At 43.4% G+C, this 21,273-nt stretch overlaps 2 protein-coding genes across 2 annotated transcripts; one reads left to right on the forward strand and one right to left on the reverse strand.

The window, feature by feature from the left end:
* Positions 1 to 83: 83 nt before the first annotated feature.
* Positions 84 to 2,831, forward strand: ciao1 (cytosolic iron-sulfur assembly component 1). The gene is made up of 7 exons (XM_085181530.1): positions 84 to 508; positions 621 to 769; positions 862 to 973; positions 1,064 to 1,152; positions 1,247 to 1,448; positions 1,552 to 1,618; positions 2,390 to 2,831. The coding sequence occupies exons 1-7, from the start codon at positions 370 to 372 to the stop codon at positions 2,622 to 2,624; spliced, it is 993 nt and encodes a 330-aa protein (XP_085037656.1). The 5' UTR covers positions 84 to 369; the 3' UTR covers positions 2,625 to 2,831.
* On the reverse strand, positions 2,816 to 16,745 carry snrnp200 (small nuclear ribonucleoprotein 200 (U5)). The gene is made up of 44 exons (XM_085181520.1): positions 16,443 to 16,745; positions 16,069 to 16,232; positions 15,005 to 15,176; positions 14,717 to 14,909; positions 14,565 to 14,620; positions 14,385 to 14,483; positions 14,124 to 14,276; positions 13,934 to 14,033; positions 13,710 to 13,846; positions 13,552 to 13,629; positions 13,260 to 13,433; positions 12,990 to 13,127; positions 12,749 to 12,904; positions 12,487 to 12,657; positions 12,207 to 12,400; positions 11,976 to 12,099; positions 11,017 to 11,166; positions 10,673 to 10,915; positions 10,390 to 10,578; positions 10,098 to 10,295; positions 9,854 to 10,006; positions 9,691 to 9,771; positions 9,444 to 9,527; positions 9,190 to 9,296; positions 8,988 to 9,106; positions 8,745 to 8,899; positions 8,312 to 8,501; positions 8,048 to 8,221; positions 7,762 to 7,922; positions 7,420 to 7,647; positions 7,147 to 7,338; positions 6,845 to 7,023; positions 6,586 to 6,737; positions 6,355 to 6,463; positions 6,123 to 6,231; positions 5,851 to 6,040; positions 5,600 to 5,764; positions 5,368 to 5,489; positions 5,125 to 5,268; positions 4,236 to 4,412; positions 3,985 to 4,145; positions 3,788 to 3,869; positions 3,602 to 3,694; positions 2,816 to 3,520 (listed from the first exon to the last, which is right to left on the reverse strand). The coding sequence occupies exons 1-44, from the start codon at positions 16,485 to 16,487 to the stop codon at positions 3,371 to 3,373; spliced, it is 6,411 nt and encodes a 2,136-aa protein (XP_085037646.1). The 5' UTR covers positions 16,488 to 16,745; the 3' UTR covers positions 2,816 to 3,370.
* Between the last annotated feature and the right edge of the window lie 4,528 nt (positions 16,746 to 21,273).

Consider the following 21,273-nt stretch of genomic DNA (forward strand, 5'->3'; position numbering starts at 1 on the left):
CACCGTAAATTTCACGTAATTGTTTTTTACGTGAAATTTGCCGACGGTAAAAAAAAAAAAAAAACAGACCACGAAACTGCAATCCCTCGCGCTGCATTGTGGGTTGCAGTTTAGATAAGCAAAGATGGCGGCATTTTGGTCACCGATGATGTTGTGAACTTCTGCACTTTGTTGTTTGGTGGTAGTTACAGACTGTGTTTAGCGCAGATACGGCCATTTTTGTATCCGTGCCCTGGGTGTTGACTGTGATTTAGGGCCGTAGTGCTGCTGCTGCTCTCTGTCTGCTTTTGGTGTTTCGGGCCATTTCCTGTCTCGTTTCTCGGCTAAGTGTCAGTGACAACGACTCGGAAGTATTTCCCCAGTTCGACCATGAAGGAGGCTCTGTCCCTGGTTCAGAGGTTGAGCGCACACCCGGACTCCCGCTGCTGGTTCGTCAGCTGGAGCCCCAACGGGACGCTTCTGGCCTCATGTGGGGGCGACAAGACCATCCGGATATGGGGGAAAGAAGGTGAGCTCTCCGTGAACTGAACCACAGACACCCCCAGCCTCAGTCGCATAATAAAGCATTATAGTACAGTAGTTGACATCCTTCACCCCTCTACCTGGCTCTCGTTTTTCAGGTGACTCCTGGATATGTAAGAACGTGTTGCAGGATGGACACCAGCGCACTGTGAGGAAAGTGGCTTGGTCTCCATGTGGGAATTATCTGGCCTCTGCCAGCTTTGATGCTACCACTTGCATCTGGAAAAAGAAGAACGATGACTTTGAGGTCAGATGACAGGTCTCCTGTTCAGTGTGTTGAATGGCATGCCTTAGAAATGCTGCATCTCTGCAGATTGTTACCCACGCTTTGTCTCCTAGAGTTTGACTGTGCTGGAAGGACACGAAAACGAGGTCAAGTGCGTGGCGTGGGCCCCTTCAGGGAATCTTCTAGCCACATGTAGCCGAGACAAGAGCGTCTGGGTTTGGGAAGGTTTGTGTTAAAGAGCGCCTAAATTGCACGTACTGATCTGCACCATTGCCTGTTTCTAAACTTGACCTTGTCTCTTCCTGCTTCCTGCAGTGGATGAAGAAGACGAGTATGAATGTGTTACAGTTGTGAACTCTCACACGCAAGATGTCAAGCACGTTGTCTGGCACCCGACCCAGGAGGTAGGTCTCATTGGGATCTGTCCACATGAATGTTTTTTTTTCCATCTCCTGTTGTAACACCACGTGACCCTGCACTCACCGTGTGATTGTACAGCTCCTGGCCTCAGCCAGCTATGACAACAACATTTGCCTTTACAAAGAAGAGGATGATGACTGGGAGTGCCGGGCCACCTTACAGGGACACACGTCCACAGTGTGGAGTTTGTGTTTTGATGCGGATGGTCAGAGGCTGGCCTCGTGCAGCGATGACCGCACTGTGAAGATCTGGAGAGAGTATCCAGCTGAAAGTGGACAGGGTGAGTCAGCAGTGGTTAGGATTAATTCGTTTTATCATAAATCAATGTGGTAATAAAAATATCGACAGTAATGCGTATGTTTTTTTCTGGTCTCCTGTTTAAGATTTGTCGTGGAAGTGTGTTTGCACTCTGTCTGGGTACCATGGACGAGCGGTGTATGATGTCTCCTGGTAAGACTATTTTCATAATAGACTCTTGTAGGAATGCTTCAGTCAATCATTAAAGGTGCAATCAGTCATTGTTTGAAGTCATTTAATGGAAAAAAAATCCCCATTGTGCTGATAAATATACATTTATTAGTGTGTAATTACATCTTCCAACAAATGGATGCATTCTCATAAACTTCTAAACTAGATATATAGTATGCTAAAGGACAGGGCATTCATGTGGTGTGGAGGCAATTTGTGTTTTCACCTTCAGACTAAAGATATGAAGGATCATACATGTTTTATAACCTTTCACAAACGCTGGCTACCAGCAGATGGCAGCAATAAGACAAAAATTAGCACACATCTCACCTGACAATCAGCAGCATACCCAGATAAGAAAAAGACTGGGATGGATCCAACTTTTGCTTTCTGTGTACAGTAGCTACAGATTAATGGCAGTTTTTGAGGCAAAAACTGTAGTTAGGATTATGTACTTGAATTGGTGAAAACAGAATTCAGCTGAATGTGTTCTTGAATTTACTGACCTTTAGTCTGGTCGTCACATTTAAGGTTGACTTGCGATAGCAACGGGGTAATTGTTCCACAACTTGTAATTTCTCCATAACAATGCAGTATGGTTACATTTAAGGAATATGTGTTGCTCTGTGTCCAGAAATTATGCGCAAACATAAAGTGGAGGTTAATTGACCACCAGAAATCCCAAAGATGTGGTCTCCATATGCATGAATTTATCATTGTTAGACGTCACAGTGAACCCAAATCTTTCTGCAGGTGTCGGCTGACTGGCGCTTTAGCAACTGCCTCTGGTGATGACGCAGTGCGAGTTTTCAAGGAGGATGAGACGGCCAATCCCGACGAGCCGGTATACTCACTGGCTGCTCAGGTGGCCAGAGCTCACAACCAAGATGTTAACTGTGTGTCCTGGAACCCAAAGGAGGTGGGATTCCTGGCTTCGTGCAGCGATAACGGAGAAATCGCCATTTGGAAGTTCCAAGAAGAGGAATGAACATCCCTGGAGTGCATAGTTACGCGTTAAATTGGGAACTTTCTGCGCCATTCACCACAGATCATTTATAGCTCATCAGGATTCTGCTTGACATCAGCGCTCATCTGTGTCCATGCTGAGAATACTGCTTCATGTGCTTTGAGTAGCAGCGCCACTGAGAATTAATAGAAATAACATGTTTAACTATAAAATAAAGTGAAAAATGTTTCTTCTCCTTTTTATTGCAAAAGCATTTCAGACAGCACATCATAGTAAAACACTTCAACCAGTCCAAGGATTAAATTTCATAATAAAATGATTTCAATCCAAAATATAACCGGACAGTTGTTTTTAAACACCCTACCTGGTTTAAGGATGCACCATCCCCAGGATTTATAAAGCACACCTGCTTCATAAGTGTTTCTTTAATCCACAATAGCCAATTAAATTTTTGTCAGATCCTAAAACTGACACAAAAGTACAAAGTGTTAAACTTCTTATACTGAAAACAGACTGGGGCTTGGGTAGCCATGTATCTGTACTACATGTGGACAAACAGATCCTGTACACTATATTCTTGGACTGGCATCATTTAGAGGACCTAACTAAGAAGCAACTGAAAACAAAAAATATTTTCACAAGAGCAGAGATGGTAATGGCAGAGTCAAAGTAAAGAAATGTCAATCAGGTTGGATATCTACAGCAAAAAAAGAAAACTACTGATCCCGATCTACCAGAACCGCTGAAGAAAATAATCAAGTCTCCGATTAGTCCGAGTCGCTGTCTCCATCACTGTCAGCCTCCTTTACATCTATGCTGAACTTGTACTCCTGGTCACAGCCCATATATGCGTCACTCATGAAGTACAAGGTGTAGTTGTGGATGCCCATCGCCGGGGCAACAAAGTCCAGCTTGACCTGCGGTGGAGGGACATAAACTAAGTGAGGCCTCTGGTGGTTAAAACATAATTTCTGGCTATTACAAGATGACTCACTGACCTTTGCTTTCTGCTGAAGAGTCAGCCTCTTGATAGAGATCAGGCTGTTAGACTTGGGGTCTCCAATCACCACCCACCAGCCCTCCTCACGTTTCTATAACAGTGACAAGTATTTCCACAAGAGTTGGTCATTAAGGTGAAAATGAAAGAAATATATACGTCATGGAGATGTTTGAAAAGTACTAACCTGGGGAAAGAGCGGTGCAATGACTGGACCTGTTACCTCCTCCTCTCTCTCCAGCTGAACCTGAACCAGAACTGGACTGCCACTGTGAATAAATATGGAAAGAGATCAATTTCCCACCCATCTGTGCAATTTTGTAATGTAATTTTTCATTTCCAGGAAACGCAGCGAAAAGTGCTGCTGACAGACTGTACACGTACCTCTTGACACTGTCCTTCTCTGCCACTTCGTACGACAGCTCGATGTTGGGGTAGCGGTTACAGAAGCGAGCCACGTCGGCCATCTGGGCATCCGAGAGCTGCAGCAACGCGCTTCTGTCTTCATCCTCCATTTCCATTATGTCAAAGATGCTCTCCACTCCCTTATGAGCAAAGGAAACGTAAGCACGTTCAATCAGCATGAGATTCATCTACACTAAAGTGAGAGTCAGACTTTCTTAGGATCATTTTACCTTTTCTGTGCAGCGCTTGATGTGCTCTGAGGTGAAGAATGGCAGCTGTTTGAGGTACGAGTCCTTGGACCACATGGCTTGAGTGACCATCTGAGCCAGCTCCATAGCAGCCAGTGCAGGACTCAGCCAGCCGTTGCTGGACAGCACATCGACGCACGCCTGAATCAGTCGGACAGCCTACAAAAAAGACAACACACACACACGCATATTCTTTAAGTGTACCTTCCAATATAAAGCATCTTGAGGCGACTGCTGTTGTGATTTGGCGTTTATGTAAGTAAAATTGAATTGAATTAAAACTGAATTTCACTCACTTTGGGAATCACTGATTTACAGTGATCCCGTGATCTAACCCACTCCCTGTGGGGTCATTCTAAAGTCTTTTTGGGCATTTGTCATATATTTCAGTCAAATCCAAAATTAACAAATTTACCTGTCTAATTTTTAAATGCTTTCTAAAATCTATTACAGCAATGTTTTGGTGTAAGCCCTTGAAATGTGAATCTGAACAGGGTACAAGCTGTCTTTTGTTCATGTGATAAGAAGGCTCATCCTACAGTAAGAGGACTCCTCACCTCCATCACATGTACAGTGGATTTAGGACATCATGTACTTTTTACAACTGTTTTACTAAAACACCAGTCTAACTGTTTTTTGAAACCTGGCATCAATTTCTTTCCTATGTATCAAATATGGAGGCTTGCTTATTTCATTGTTTGTTTGTTGTCTTTTGGATGTGTGTAACTGATCTGGCGATTTTGTTCATTCTTTTTAAGACACATTTTGTTTATATGTGTGCTTTTTGTGCAAGTAATAGCTTGTTCAAAAACATATAGATGGATAAAATCCAGAAACATAACTGTTAGGCTTTACAGAGAAAAAACTGGACCTTGCTGAGGATCTCCTCTGTGTCTGACTGGAGCTCAGCGCTCAGCTGCATCCTGGAGAGATGGGCTTGCAGCAGCAGGTTAGTCTTCACGTGGGGGTCATTGAACTTCGGGTTGTTCAGCTTGTGGGGCACTTTCTGTGCAAGCTGAAATGCAAAGAGCACATAAAAGTGTGTTATTTCAGCTTGGTGTCTTCTTGCAGATGTGTTAATGCTGCTCTCTTTGAGTCTCGTCACTTTGTTTACCTGTCGGAGAAGTGCATCCTCGTGGTGTCTGATGGGAATGTTCTTATACTCGGCAGCATTGGAGATGATCTCAATTAATCCGCGGATCTTTGTCTTGGCGTTCAGTGACATGCTGAAGAGCTCTGTACGACACAAGAGCAAAGCACCACAGTTAGGCTTGAGTTGAACACATACGTGGAGGAATGATGAACATATCACAAATATGAAAAATCCAGGAAGTGCAAGCACAAACCGATGGTGGTGTAGTTGATGTAATAGTAGGCAGCAATCATGCCCAAATTGAGTGGTGCTACATCCAGCTCATCCTCGATGCTGATGCACTTGGACTGCTCCAGGTCGTGTAATGTGTTCTCCACTAGCTCAGACAGGTGGTCAGACAGGTGGCGATGTGACATGCCTGTCAGGAGGACAGAAGCCACAGCTTAACATGGTCCCAACATCCGAAGTATAAGTCGCTTATTCCCTTTGAAGGACGGGACTCACCTTGCAGGTTGTAGTAGTTGGGGTTCTGGGTCATACGGCGGTAAAGGAATGTCCATGTCAGGTAGTCGACAGCATCCTGCTTGTTCTCTATTGTCTTGGTGACGATCTCAGCATTGAAATGGTCGTGGAGACAATGATCCAAGTGAGACTCCACTGGCAGCGGCTCGTACAGGAACTTCTTGAAGAAATCCTATCAAGAGAAAACAAAGTGGTTTGTTCTTACTGTTGTACAGTCATTGTTTCAAAGTCAGAAGTGACTGAGGTCTGTCTACCTTCTTAGAGCCTTGACACATGATTACACAGCGCCCCTCATCATCCAGCATGGGCCTGTTTGCCTTGCCCACCATCTGGAGGACATCATATATGGGATAATCCACATATCTGATAAAAGAAAGCAAAAAAGTCAACATCACCAGCAGAGTACATACTAACCTTCATTAAATATGTTTCATAAAAAAAAAAAGAAAAGAAAAAAAAAGCCTGTATAAACAGAGGATGCCTTACGCGTGAATTTTGCCATTGTAGTACTGGGTGTCCATGACGATGACAAGGTGTGCTGAGATGTTGATGCCCCAGCACAGTGAACGAGAGGACACGACGACCTGAACAGCACCTGTCAAAGAAGAAGAAGAGAAGGAAAAGAAATAAATAAAAAATTTGTCTCAATTTTGGTTTTTCCCCTTTTCTAAAAACCACCTACCGTCCAGCACAAAGTGCAGCAGAAGTGAGTCATACCTGAGTTGAAGAGCTGCTCCACTATTCTGCGTTCAGTTGCAGAGAGGCCCTCGTGCAAGTATCCCACGCCGTTGGCAAGAGTCTCTTTCAGAGTAGAATCATTTATTTTCTCCAGGAATGGAGCCAGGTCTTTCTCAGCACAATGCAGGAACCTGCAGAGACAGACATTTACTCTTTGACCACAGTGTGAAGATGTGATGCTGGCATCATTTCCATGAATTTGTCTGTCTAAGGTGAAAATCTCGACGTGCTGACTGACCTCTGAGGAACCACATCAGCAGCACAGAAAGTGAGAATGTCAATCGCTGTGAGGCGAGTCTGCCTGCGGGATGGGACGAAAACCACGGCTGGCTTCGAGGGAGAGTGCTTCATGATGGCGTGATAGACCGGCTTCGCCATGGACAGCAGGCGAGTCTGAGTATGACTCACATTGAAACCCTAGAAAAACAGTAAAAGATTGACAGCCAATCAGAAACCTGACAGGTACTTTCTTGACTGTGAGCACTGATCAATTTAAGAAACACATTTCTCTTTTTGTTGACTAACATGCTGTTTACAGACCTGGATGTGCAGCTCCAGAGGCACGGGTCTGACATTGGGATGGAAGTTGAATGTGGCTGTGGTGCTGCAGCCCAGCCAGTGGGCCACATCTTTGGCGTTAGACAAAGATGAGCTGAGGGCCACGATACGGATGGGACGCTCAATCTGGGAAGAGATGTATCTCATCCTGGAGCAGATGACCTCCAACACAGGCTGATGACAAGAAACAAAATCCATTAACACAACACACACACACACACACAAGCGCAGCAGCAAGTAGTACTCTGTTCTTACTCCATTTTCGCCTCCGATAAGGTGCGTCTCATCCACAATGAAAAGGCTGACGTTCTGGACGTTCTTCCTCTGCTTCCAACGGCGAGACAGGATGTCCCATTTATCAGGGGTACTGATAATAATGTCACCTTTTCCCAGGAGCTTCAGATCAGTACTAGTCTCTCCTGTCAGCAACACAACCTTCTTGTCCAGGATGTCCTGGAACTTCTGGTGCCAGTCAATAAACACCTGAGACAAGGATAACCACACTCATGTCAGTTTTAGATCTAACAGAATCACGCTGGAAGAAAAACAGTTTGCCAGTTTTCATAGGTGCACTTCTAAATCTCATTTAATTCAGACCTGTTCAGCCAGTGCTTCCATTGGGGTGATGTAGACACAGCGACCTTCTGCATTGTGCAGCAGCATTCTCAGAATGGCAAACTCTGCACAGATGGTCTTTCCACTGCCGGTGGGAGCTCCCACAAACACGTTATCATCACTGTTGTACACAGCATTGAAGACTGCGGGAGAAAAAGTAAAAAAAAAAAATGAGTGAAGAAAATTTTTTGAAAACAGACCACTGTTCCTAACGGGGAAGCAACTTGACGATGGAATTGGATTAAGGAGAACAGCATGTAGTCTCTACCTTGTGTCTGAATGGGGTTGAAGAAGGGGAACTTGTTCTGGTAGAGCGCCTCAAAGGCAGAGTTTCTGAGAGCAGTGACAGGAAGAGGCTGCAGGTCCAGCAGCTCAGTGGGTGGGGGGTACTTCTCCGGTAGGATAAGGTGACGGAAAGACACTGGGAGTTGAGTCTCGCAGGCTTGGGGAAAAACAAAAGAAACAAACATGAATTAAAATGCTGACATGACTGTGATGTGAAGCTATGACACTTTTTAATCAAAGCACTTACACAGCCAGCGGTCTGAGACCACACGGATAAAGTACTGCGGTGGAAGAGGCTCGAACACCGGGACAAAGAAAGTCACAAGATGCTCGTCTTGGGCGTACTTGGCTTTGAGGAGGAAATACTCATGGTGGAGGATGACCTCACTGTCCACGTCTTCAACAAGGATCCAGAAAGCCTCAGACGACCCGTGAATCTAAACAGGAAAACGAAAGTAAGTCAGGAGTATAGAAAAAAAGAGTTCAGTGTGTTCTCTGGGCTGATCATTTTTTTTCAGGGATTAAGGGTGCAGTCAACATACTGGGACCAATACCCTGATTTTGGGACCAATACCCTGATTTTGGGACCAATACCCCCCCCCCCCCCCCCCCCCCCCCCGAGTACAACAGTATTGGAAAAACTGTCTGATTAGCATCCCATTATAGATCTAAGTCCTGACCTTGTCATCCCACTGGAAGTCAGGTGTGACTGTAAGCTCCACTTTGAGTGTGGAGCGAGTGATGGGCTGCACATGAACGGCCAAGTCCAGCTTGGGGAACTGGTGGACATATTTGTGAATAGTCTTCCCCATCTTTGGCATTCGGATCAGTTCACCTAGAAACCAAACATCCAGGAGGTTTTTAATTACTCTCTAGGCTGAGGAAAAAATTCAGAAACCATAACACAGAGGAAGGAAACTCACCAATCTCGTTGTGGTTCAGGTCATAGAGTCGCTCAAATGGGAAGTTTTTCTTCTCAATCTTCTTGATCACTTCCTCTGGCAGCTTCTTGAACTGACGCAGAGGAGACATGGACTGCCACCTGCACAGAGGACAGAGTATCAGATGCCTGTAGCTTTGACCAAGCAAAGGCAGTGGTAATCTAGGAGTGAAGAAAGAGCTTACATTCTCTTATCGATCATCTTGCAGAGATTCAAGGTCTTGTCTGTGAGCTGAGCCCAGCCTCTGCTTAGCACAATCTCAAATATGGCCCGCATCAATCGCCCAGCACTCTGCAGGAAGAATATACAAGGAAATTTCTATGAATTATATCAAGCCTGGGACTTTTCCTTCAAGCTAAAACGAAATAAAAATTTTAAATAAGCATATAGGGAAACATGGAAAAGTAAATCAATAACGGAAGTACGCTGTTTCTGTACCTGTGTAACATACACCATGTCAGCCATGAGAGCAAAGCCTTCGAGCTTCAGCTGAGAGATGTATGCCTGGAGCAGCACGTTGATCTGAAATGAGAACACAAAGCACAGGAAGTATTATTTACTGCAATTTGCAAACCACTCCAAATGTTAAGTAATGTTTCTCTTTATAAAAGCACGGTGTGCATTTTCTGGAAACCAAGCAGATCATATTTTGCGTTTCATAAACACCATCACTGGTTGTCTTTACCTTCGCACTGGGCTCCTCAATGCTTTCCTTCACAGGGATAGGAACTCTTTCCAGTAACTTTTGAAGCTCCAGTTTTTCTTCCTACAAGATAAAGCTGTATGTTACTTTTCTTCATTTTAGATATACTATTTAAACCATCGTTGCTGTGTGGGGGTCAGCATACCTCTCTCACTGTGATGTTCCTGAACTCTGAGGACAGTGAGAACACTCGGAAGAGTTCGATCTCGCTGAGCGTGGGTTTCAGCAGCTGGTTGTAGGTTTGGATTGAGTCGTGGGTGATGTAGAAGTGACTGGCAATGCGGCCCAGGTCTGTAACCTTTGGGTGAAGAGACAAAAAAGTGAAGCTTCTAATCAGTATATCTACTCCCAAGAATAAAACGACCAACACTCAGCTGAGATGTGCATACCTGGAAGCTGCCGGTCCTCTTATCATATTTGATGAGACTGTTCTTGTCCAGGATGTTGGCTGCTGTGTGCACCAAGTCCATCCTGCGCCTCTCCAGCAGGGGGTCTGTACTCCGGTCGTCGTGAGAAACACCATACAGAGTGGGGTTGCGAAGCATGCGCACATAGAGATACGTGTAGCCAAGCCAGTTCACAGCATCCTAATAACAAATTTGAGAATTTGAAACTTAAAGCAATGAGGAAAATTAGTTCCTTCTGTCTTAAATAGCTACATGTACATTTCAGGACACTCACCTTTACATTCTGCACATTTCCCAGTACTATCTCTGCATTGAGCATATCAGCCAGCTTGCCCACCATCTGACTCTCAATGGGCAGCTGCTGGTTCAGCAGGGACAGATAATACTGCAGCTCTCCGTGAGACGTGATCAGGATTCCCTCTCCTTTGGTGTCATACTGAGGACGGCCAGCTCGACCAAGCATCTGGAATCAAACACATTTTCGATAAATAGAGTTAGTGAAGCTGCAAACTAAAGCAGCCGTTACTATGTTTGATAACAAGAAAGGATGGGCTGACCTGCAAAATGTCCAGGGCACCCAGTTCAGTCCATCTGCCTTTCTCTGGGCTGTACACTTGGGTCCCTTTGATGATGACAGTATGTGCAGGCAGATTGACACCCCAAGCCAAAGTAGCTGTAGACACCAGAACCTGGATGTGTCGATCGGCAAACAAATCCTCCACCAGCGTACGGTCGACTCTGGTCATACCAGCGTGGTGGATTGCAAAGCCGTATGGGAGCAAATCCTTCAGCTCTAGGTTCTGCATAAGAAGGTTAAATCTGGCACTCAGTTCTGGTATTAAAAGCATTTACCACACAAGAGTTTTAAAAAAAACATTTCCAGTTAATGACATTTGCTCACCTTGCACTGCTCTGCCTCAGTTCTCAACACTTCAGTAGATGCAGAACCCTCACGGAGAAAAAGACCCAGAGTGTCCTTCTCCAGGCACATGTCCCTTATGGCCCTGGCAGTTTTCCCTGTCTCCTTCCTGGAATGGACAAACACTAGAACCTGATGGGAGGAAAAAAGTAAGGCTTTCAGATTTGGTAACGCAGTACTGTAGATTATTTAGACAAACAACACTGAAGTAAGAAGTTACATTCAAAACCACAGCCCTGTGAGCTCCCTGTGTGTAAACACACAAGAGCACGTACACGCTGGAAAGGTCTGTGTGGACACAGGGTTGAAAGGAGGCCCAGGTTTAGAGGGACCTCGACCCTCTAGCTCTGGGAGCCAGAGGAGAGTTACAGAGAGTAGAAACCTGCAGGTTTATCTATGGAAATCTGGACATTTACTTCCTCTTGATATTTTGTTGGGCTTCACCTCTTTCCTTTATCTTGATATTAACAGTGAGTGAACTGTCGCTTTTTAGGGCAGATGTAAAATGCATGGATATGGAAACATGAGTGTGGGATCAATTTATAACATAAGCCACATATTAACAACAATGAAAGCAGCACAATGTCAAATGTCTTGTTTTTCACTGGAGGGCAAAAATGATAAAAAACAAAAACAGGAGTTGTGGTTTTCTTGCAGAAGAGGATTATACGATAGAGGCGAAGTGCAGACTGTGACTGAGAAGACAGTGTTAGGAGTCCCCGGTTTCAAAAATCTCATTTTGTGCTCATCCAGCAAAAAATAAATAAATAAATGAGTTGGGGGAAAAAATAAAGAAGTGTCTAATTAAAATGAGGTCAGTAGCATTTACGAAGCTCAGTTGGCAGTAAAACATATTTTAGCAGACACATCTCAGATAACACTTGGCTAATTCAGGTCACCAAATTATATCACTTTGGAAGAACAAGTCCAACAGGACTCACCTGGTTCTTTCCAGCATGCTCCATTATCTTTTCATAGACAATCTCATTCATGATCTGGAAACGCTTGATGGCCTTCTTCTCTGTGATACCAACATAAGTCTGCTCCAGGGGCACAGGACGGAAACTACAGAAAAAAGCGGTACAGTAATAAGCAATAAGGAAGAGCAAACAAACAGCTGTTCATAGAAATCATCATAAAAACTTTTTTTTTTTTTTGCTTAAGCAGCACACCTGTTGTCAAAGTAGAAGAGCCCTTTGGCAGGATCGACACGCAGGCAGGTAGCCACGTCTTCATAGTTTGGCAGTGTGGCGCTGAGGCCCAGCAGACGCACATCCTCCTGGGTCAGCTCCACGTTGCGGATGGTCCTCGCCACCAGAGATTCCAGCACAGGTCCACGGTCATCGTGCAGCAGATGGATTTCATCCTGAACACCCACATTAAATTGTTCATCATTAAAAGTCAAGTCAACTGGCACATTTGCTCTTTTTAGTGACAAAACTGTTCACTTACTATGATAATGAGGCGCACTAGCTGGGTGTAGGTACGTTCACCACCTTTACGAGTGATGATGTCCCATTTCTCTGGAGTGCAGACAATGATCTGAGTGGCGTTAATCTCCTCTTTACAGAGCTGGTGGTCTCCCGTCAGCTCGGACACTATGATGCCATAACTTGCCAAACGCTGGGAAAAGGAGGGAAAAGGTTTTCAGATTTGTGCTCCCTGATTACGGTCAAGTATGCAAAGAAAGCCGCGCAGGACAGACGAGGCTCACCTTACTAAAACTTCCCACCATCTCCTGTACTAGAGAGCGCATGGGGGCTATGTAGATGATTTTGAAGTCGTCCACATTAATTGTTCCGTCAATGTTGATGTGCTTTCCAATTTCTCTCAGCATTGCCATCAGGGCGACATTGGTCTTACCGGCTCCCTGTGTGCACAACAAACACAAACTCCTAAGACAAAATCCAATCCAAAGTACTGACACACTTTTGGCTTTAACAAAGTGTGCTCACCGTTGGAGCACACACTAGCAGGTTCTCATCTGTCTCCATGGTGGTCTTGAACAGCTTGCTCTGAATGCGATTCAGGGTTTTAAAGCCTTCAAATCCAGCCTGGGCATACTTGGGCAACTTCTCAATGGGAACAAGTACCTGATGACACAAAAACAGTGCTGACTGTAGGACCCAAACACAGTTATATGCTACTTATTACTATTATTTTTCCTTAGCTGCTGCTCAGTTGGACAATTAAAATGCTTCCATGAAGAAACATAACTGACAAACCTCATCTTCAGCAAAGGGTTTAGGTTTGAGGGCAGGTACGTGGACTTCTTCATAGCCCTTGCGCTGTTTACGAAAAGAGCCATCTGGCAGCTGGCAACGCTTGTTGGCCATGAAGTGGCTCCCCTGACTGAAAGTCAAGTCGTCAAGGTCTAGCAGCTGTCGAGGGGCCACTGACTATAGGACAGAAAGGACAAATTTCCTATGCCGTTTAGAAATGTCTAAAGGAAAACTGACAACAAGTAATGTTCCTGACAGGATGATTTGTACTTAATATATTGAAAGTGTTATATACCTCTCCATGGTCTATGTCCATTGCTTCCAAGTCATCAACACGGGACTTCCTCACTCTCTCTCTGCGAGACCGCTCTTCCTAAAGGACACAAAAATAAATAATGTGACAAACTGAGACTCACAAAGAGTTCACATAATCTCACAATCAAGCCTCCTTACTCGAATAATATCCTCCTTCTCCGTCTCTTGCAGCTGGTAGAGAATCTTTGACAGCTCCTGATCAGACTCCATCTTTCCTATGATGCGCTCCTTTTCCGCCTCACTCTGAGCACTTGCCAACATGGTACAGTACTGGACTGTGTGTCAAGGGGGGAGAGAAAGAAATCAGTACATTTTCAAAGACATTAGCTCTGTAACAGTTTCACTCAACAAAGCAGACTTACTCATGCGACGATGCTGACGCAGGATTTTAATGAAATCAAAGGTGTTGAAGCCGAGCAGCAACACCAGCTGGTTTTCACATTCTCTGTCGTCGCTGGCGGTCTGTAAAATAAGAGACGAGAGAATGATGTTGACAAATACAAACTTACCCGCTCTAAACAAACAAAAACACAGGGAACGTCACAAACCTACCTTGAGGATTTCTAAGACCTCATCTGCCTTTTTTTGTGAGACTATGGCGTCATCGTAGAACCGGCTGAGCTGACGCTGGAGCCAAAAAGCGTCAATGTCTCGAGGATGTAAATCTTTCTTCTTCACTGTCATCACGTCACCCGCACCACCGAGCTAAGTGAAAGGTAATTTATTAGTTACTGTGCAGCATAGTTGCAATATCTCACAAAGACTAAATACAAATATGGGCTTAATACAGTAATGCCATAAATGGAAACTTACATTAGCTGAGAGAGTGGAATCCACAGCTGCCTCCACTCCTTCACTGTCTTCATCTGAGTGTTCATCTCGTACCTCGCCATACTGGTCTTCATCAACTTCCTGTATGTTAAGACAGGAAAAGTCAGTGACACAAACTCATCAATGTGCTCAGCTGTAAATCTTAAGAGCTGCAAGCCTCACCTCCTCATCAGATTCAAACTGAACATTGACACCATACGTCTCGTCAATGTTGTCATCTGTGGATAGATAATACCACACATAATGAATATTTTTAGGGAAAACTGATGTATCTTGTACAGTTTTCATTCCACGGTTACTTTGAATGTGCTTACCCATATTCTGCAAGTCTTTGTCCCCCCCATAGTCTGTGATCTTTTTGCCCAGATTGACTAAGACGTGGTAGCGCGTGTCATCAGCAGGTCCGAGAAGCTGCTCTACTTCCCGTCGCCTCTCTTTGTCCCTCATTTTGTCATTCTTGAGCACAGCCAGAACTTCATCAGCTGCTCCACAGAGAATATCACGCGGCTGTAAAAATGTAATGAGATAGTGAGTAAAACACACAAAATGTAACAGAAACAGAAGCAGAATATTTCAAAAAAGCAGTTGTGGCGTTCACTGACCTGATCTCCCAAAGCAGCATGGATGAAGCTCAGTAACACTTCATATGTTTCTCTGGTCTCTTTGGTTTTTGGTTTGTACACAATGCCCACCATCTCATCAATGCCTTCAGATAGAAGGGTAAAGCCCTTCATTTTGTTAATGTCGTGTCTGTCTTCATCTCTTTTTCTTCTCCTGGATAAAAAAAAAAAAAAAAAAAAGATTAACAAAAAAAAAGATCATATGTTAACAGCAGAGCCATGTTTGGCCATTTGAGTGGCAAACATCTTCCAAGGCATGTCACATATGTTACTTTTTCTTTTTTTCTTGAGAATGGCCTTGAAGACACATCAAACTTGACAGCTATTCTTCCCCATGCTTTTATTTTCAGTTTTTCAAAATTAAGTTATCACGTGGAACTAATGAAGTGATTTTTAATACCGGATTGTTTTGTTTTGTTTTAAATCAACCAGTTTTGCCTTCAAACTATAGATTCAACAAGTTAAAGCCAATATTTCTCAGAGAGTTGGGGCCACACTGACATGACAGCATCGCACAGTAGCTGCAGATTTGACAACTACACATCATCCATAATGCAAATCTCCTGTTCCTCCACATCCCAGAGGTGCTCTATTGGACTGACATGTTTAAGAAACCAGTTTAAGACTATTTGAGCTTTGTGACATAGTGCGTTATCCTGCTATAAACAGCTGTCAGATTAAGGTACATGCACTGCAATTATAATGGGATGCTTAAACAAAAAGATTCACTACACTATTAGACCACCAGCAGTCTTGCTTTCATGTTGTTTATCCCAAATAATACCATCCATATATGTTGTGCATTCAGAGATGCTTTTCTGCATACTCAGACATGTTCAAAGTCACCCCACCTTTCTTCTTCATTCTGATATGCAGGTTGACCATACCTTAATGCTTAAATGCACTGAGTTGCTGGCATGTAATTAGCTATTGTACATTTGCATTAATGACAATGGGAAAAGGAACTTCAAAGTGGCCGGTAGTGTATATAAATTATGTATTGCTTTAACTTCACATGAACAATATATGTAGCTGTGTGCACTGACTTTTCTCGTCTCTCCTCCAGCCTCTGAGGTTTGGTCCTCTGGGCCTTGTCACCCATCTTGGTCCCCTCCAGCTTCCCGACCAAGGACAGCACCTCACCGGTGGGCTCATCTCTCCGGGTGCGGTCGATCAGAGAGCGATCGGCTTGAAGCACCAAGTTAGAGTTCTAAGAGTTCGGCATAAAAACAGTGTGATGATGAGACACATCCGTCTGCGCTGCAACAGGCTAAAGTAAGTGCTAGTTAGCACTACGGCTAGCTAAACAAGGAGAAATATCAATTAAAAACAGTACAATCCAAACACCTTTCCTGATAACTTTACAGAATATCGACCACTGCCTCTGATTTTTTTTTTGTCTCACTCTAAATACACTCACCGCTTTGTACTCGTACTGCAAGCTTCGAGCAGTAACATCCGCCATGGTGCTGGTTTTCCCTCAGGTTTTAGCGCACTTTGTGAAACGGCTAACTGACTGTTATTATCCACAGAGTCGACCTCACTCTGCCTGCTTAAAGAGACGCTGTGAACATGAGTGCACTGATTAAACTTGTAGCATTAGCCAGTTTTTGAAAAGTCCGAGTTTCATACAACAAAATGCGTTTCCCATACGTTACAATAGCACCGCTAACACGAGCGCACAACAAGTCGCGCTCTTCCTCTTCCGCTGTCAAAGGTCAGAGCAGGATCAGCGAGGCAAAGGAGCAGCGCCCCCTGCAGGCTGGGTTTATTTCGTTTCAATGTCCTATTGTTAGGTGTATTCGTAGGTATATAAACTTATGCAAACTTGCCAAATCTCCTCTGCTAACAGCTTTTTTCCTTTTCTTTCTTTCTTTCTTTCTTTCTTTCTTTCTTTCTTTCTTTCTTTCTTTTAAGCTTTTTTAGCTTGAGCATCTGGTACCCCAGAATCAGGTGTTGACAGTCAGACTCTGATTAGCAGCACCTGTGAGCATGGACCCTGTTACATAGGGGTGGGTTTTTATAATCGATTTATCGATTAAAATCGATTCTGGCTTGGATAACGTGAAATCGATTCATTAAAATCCTGAATCGATTTTTTGATATAAATTTATTTTGCCCCGAAATGGCAGAATCTCTGGTGAAATTTCACAAAATTTCAACAACCACCAAACAGCTAAGACAGCAAATGAGAGCAGGACAAAGACTTAAACACACAGCGCAACCCGCGGATCAGAATCAGTTAGATGTCGCCTTTCTCACAGTCGGGGCTGAAAGCCGACAGCTCGCTGATTCTGATCTGTCGGCGGGTCCGCGCTTTGTGTTCACGCCCTTTATGCGCTGATTCTAAAGCTGTTATTTTGATCTCTCTCCAAACAAGATTGACCGAACCAGCAGCAAAAGAAGATCCAAACTACGCTTCACCTCTCTCGCGTGTGTCAGCTTCCTTTTTATAGATACAAAAATATGTAAATGTACTGATCTGAATTATAATATTTCTGACTGTCAAAATTTCCTAGATTCAAATCGAATTGAATCGAATCGAATTAAATCGAATCGTGGATCGAATCGATTTGGGACCTTGTGAATCGGAATTGAATCGATTCTAGAAATCAGTGACGATACCCAGCCCTACTGTTACAGCAGTCAGTTGGTGTCTGCTCCAAGCATGGCACATTTGACTGATCTGGATAGGGCCTGTGCCATAGGGCAACTTTAAGCTGGTGTCCTAGTTGTAGCATTATCTGGAACGAGTCCTTGTACCATCTCCAAATTGAAGGCCAAGTTCCATATAATGGAGGATGTCAGAGACAGGCAAAGAAGTGGGCATCTAAAGGAGATGACGGCACAAGACAATTTTGTTGTAGCACTTAGGAACTGTTGGCGCTATTCTTTAGATTTGCCGTCATGGTTTGCAGGACAATATGGCCGACAGCACTTTACCCAGAAAATCAGAAGACAGGCAATCTCTGGTCTCATAGTGCTGCCAGGAGGATCCCATGACTGCCCTTCACCGTTAGGCCTGTTTGCACCGATGTCAGCGACACCTGCAGAAATGTTCTGTTCAGCGATGAGTCCAGATTCTGCCAGTGCCACTTCATAGATTTAAAGAGACTGCTATGCTCATTTCTGCACGATAGCGTAACAGACCTATCATCATAAAGGCAATCATCATAGAGATATTAAGATGAGATTACGTAACCAGTGTATCTCCAAAGTCTGGGATCAAACTCAAACAAAGATGACAACCCTTGCCATTATCAAAGATTGCCTCGAGAATTTGGGAGTGGAGAGGATGGAATGGCCTGCCTGCAGTCCTGAGATCAGCCCCATTGAACACTTGTGGGATCAGCTTTGGGTGCTCTCTTCATGCCAAAATGACCAACACAACCACAATTGCCTAACTTGCAACAAATGCTGGTTGAAGAATGAGACACCATCCCACAACAGAGTACATTGTTTGGCACTGGCGGAGAAGATTTGGCAAGTTTTTCATGGGTGCAACACACATGCTCAACTCTGATCCTCAACCCACAAATACATTTTCCTTGCAAATGTGACACCATTTAAGGAGAAATAAACAGGCCTTCTATTGATATAAGACTTATTGCTAAGACGCAAAGAGACAAACACACTTTTTGTGCTAACTTCATTATATTGTCTATCATGCTTACATCCTGTAAATTTGGAATCATTTCATAAGAGTCATGTAGTGTTAATACTACTAAAAATAATGTCCTTCTCACTATCACTACTAAAACTACTAGTAATTATTATTATTATTACTGCTATTGTGTATCAGATACAGTATGCTGATTTACCATAGTAGACATCTGTACCACCACTTGCACAGTATAGTACTACTTAATGTTATAGCCCATTGATAAATACCATACTACTGTACATGCTGAATCTCTGCATAAAGTTATCTGTGGAATCACTATACCAGCCAAACGTAGCTGTAGACCAATCTGCAGATGAGACACTTTCCTGTGGCACTGGCTGATGTTTATTTGTTTGGTCACATCGGTTTGGCAGTGGCTAAGTGTTCAGTGACAGCGTCACAAGGAACCGACAGACTTTTAAATAGACCAGGCAGTTTTATTAAATGAAAACTTCTTTGTATCCCTGGCACAAAATAGGGAAAAAGAAATTATTAAAAAATGTGATTGATTCATATCAGTCTTTGCTTTCACTAAAATGTTTCTTTAAACATTAAAGATTACATACATTATAGATCCAGGATTGGGACATCTCTAGTCCTGTGTGTTAGCGGGTAGCACCACAAATAGGGGGCAGGTGAGGGTGGCTGTGGTTCAGGAATTAGAGCAGGTCAACTGCAGGATCGATTCCCTGGCTCCTCCAGTCTGCATGTCAAAGCATCCTTGGGCAAGATACTGAACCCTGACTTGCCCCTTATGCATCCATCAGAGAGCAAGTGTGTGAACAATTTCACAATGAATAAGTCCATGTTTGATTTGGGATTTGCGTCTACTTCTCATCTAAAAAAATTGAAAACGGAGCTGCAATAAAAAAATAGAGACAGTTCATAGATGAGCACCTTCAACAGTGTGAGGTCAAGATCCAAAATGTTTTCTTGGTGTAAATAAACGTCAGATTTATTAAGTGCAAAAAGAAGCATGTACAAGAACTGTTCTTCAGGAACTCATCTGTTAGTCTTTGACTGTCATTTTGATCTAAATTAAAATTGCTAAATGAGAAAGATGAGCCTCATTGTGGACAATATAATTACAAGTACAGCTGCACTGTGAACTCTATGATTAGCGGCGTGGGCCACAGTCTGTGAGCTACAACATCCAAAATGTAATATTTCAAAATTACAATTCCGTGTAGGTATGACAATGATTAATGAAGAGCTGTCCAGGTTGGATTTTCAGGTACCTCTGAGGTTGTTATCATCCCACATAACATTTCTTTCCATCAACTACCAATATTCTTCTAAAATCTGTTTTTCATACATGACATACATGCATTTTAACTGTACAGCCACATATTTGTAAAGCTTTTAGTGCCCTAATACAATTTTTTTAAACACACTGTTCAGTTTTTGATGAAAAGATATGCTGGTTTTTAAAAGATTCTCTCTCTCTCTTTTTTTTTTTGCTTATTTCACTACTTTTCCCTGAAGCACTTGACTCATTTGCCAATAAAGGCATTTATTCAACTGTTATGTACATGTTAGTCATAAGCATGTGTTTTGGTATGATGTAATGATGCTGTGTGATTCATATTGGATACATGAGTGCTTTGAAAATGTGTGGTAAATGGGTTGCACTTATACAGCTTTCACATCCAGGTGGCAGCACTGAGAGCAGTTGTCTTTGACTTGACACTTTGACTTGTCAGACAACTCTATCATAGTCCCCTCAAACTCCTAAGTTCCCAATATATGTATATCATTTTGCTGTGGATGGATGTAAAATGGATAGTGAGTGCATGTTTAATGTAGGTTGTTATCTTGACCCAACATGAGCTGCAAGAATCAGTCAGGATTTAATGTAGAAAGTGTGTGAAAAGAAAAGGAATAAGATGAACTTAACCTAAGTTTCACTGTCGTTTTTTTACCGGAAAGTACTTTGGTCAACCATGTTGTTTTTAAAGTGCTCTATAAAGTTGGATTGTTGTCTTTAAAGAGGAGAGTAATGTATGTTCCTGTTTGTGGCCCCATATAACTTCCATCGCCTTTGCACATCTGGCTACAGCATCTGTCACTTTCCACTAGTCGGACTCTCTGAGGCCACCGAGGCCTCGGTCATACCCAATGACAGACAAATAGGGAGAGGATGACACAGATAAAGGATCTGAATCCATCAGTGAAACAAATTATAGGTTAAGTCTGCGTGATAGTGGAAAGAGACCGTTAACAATGTAGTGTGATTCTACTGCATCAGTTACATGGTGTACTCACTCTTCTGTCATATCGGGTTCAGAAGACGTGGTCAGTGATTAATAATGCTTTGTCACTGGCATAAGATTCAGATTTTTCCCCCCCACTCATTTGTGGAAATCCACCGCATTTTAGCTGTGTGTCCAGACAATGTGATCTTTGTGGTCTTCTGTCACAGCAACACCACATGAGGACACCTCAGCTGTCTGAGCAGCTGCTCCCGTTAACACCATCTGCGAACGCCCTTCGCCCTGGGGCTCCAAACATGAGTATGAGAAGTGTCCCTGAAACACGCTCATAAGCATCCTATCTACACGGTCTTCCGCAATCCAGGGATTAATAC

The sequence above is a fragment of the Neolamprologus multifasciatus genome, chromosome 12 (assembly GCF_963576455.1).
Source record: "Neolamprologus multifasciatus chromosome 12, fNeoMul1.2, whole genome shotgun sequence".
NCBI classification, from domain to species: domain Eukaryota; kingdom Metazoa; phylum Chordata; class Actinopteri; order Cichliformes; family Cichlidae; genus Neolamprologus; species Neolamprologus multifasciatus.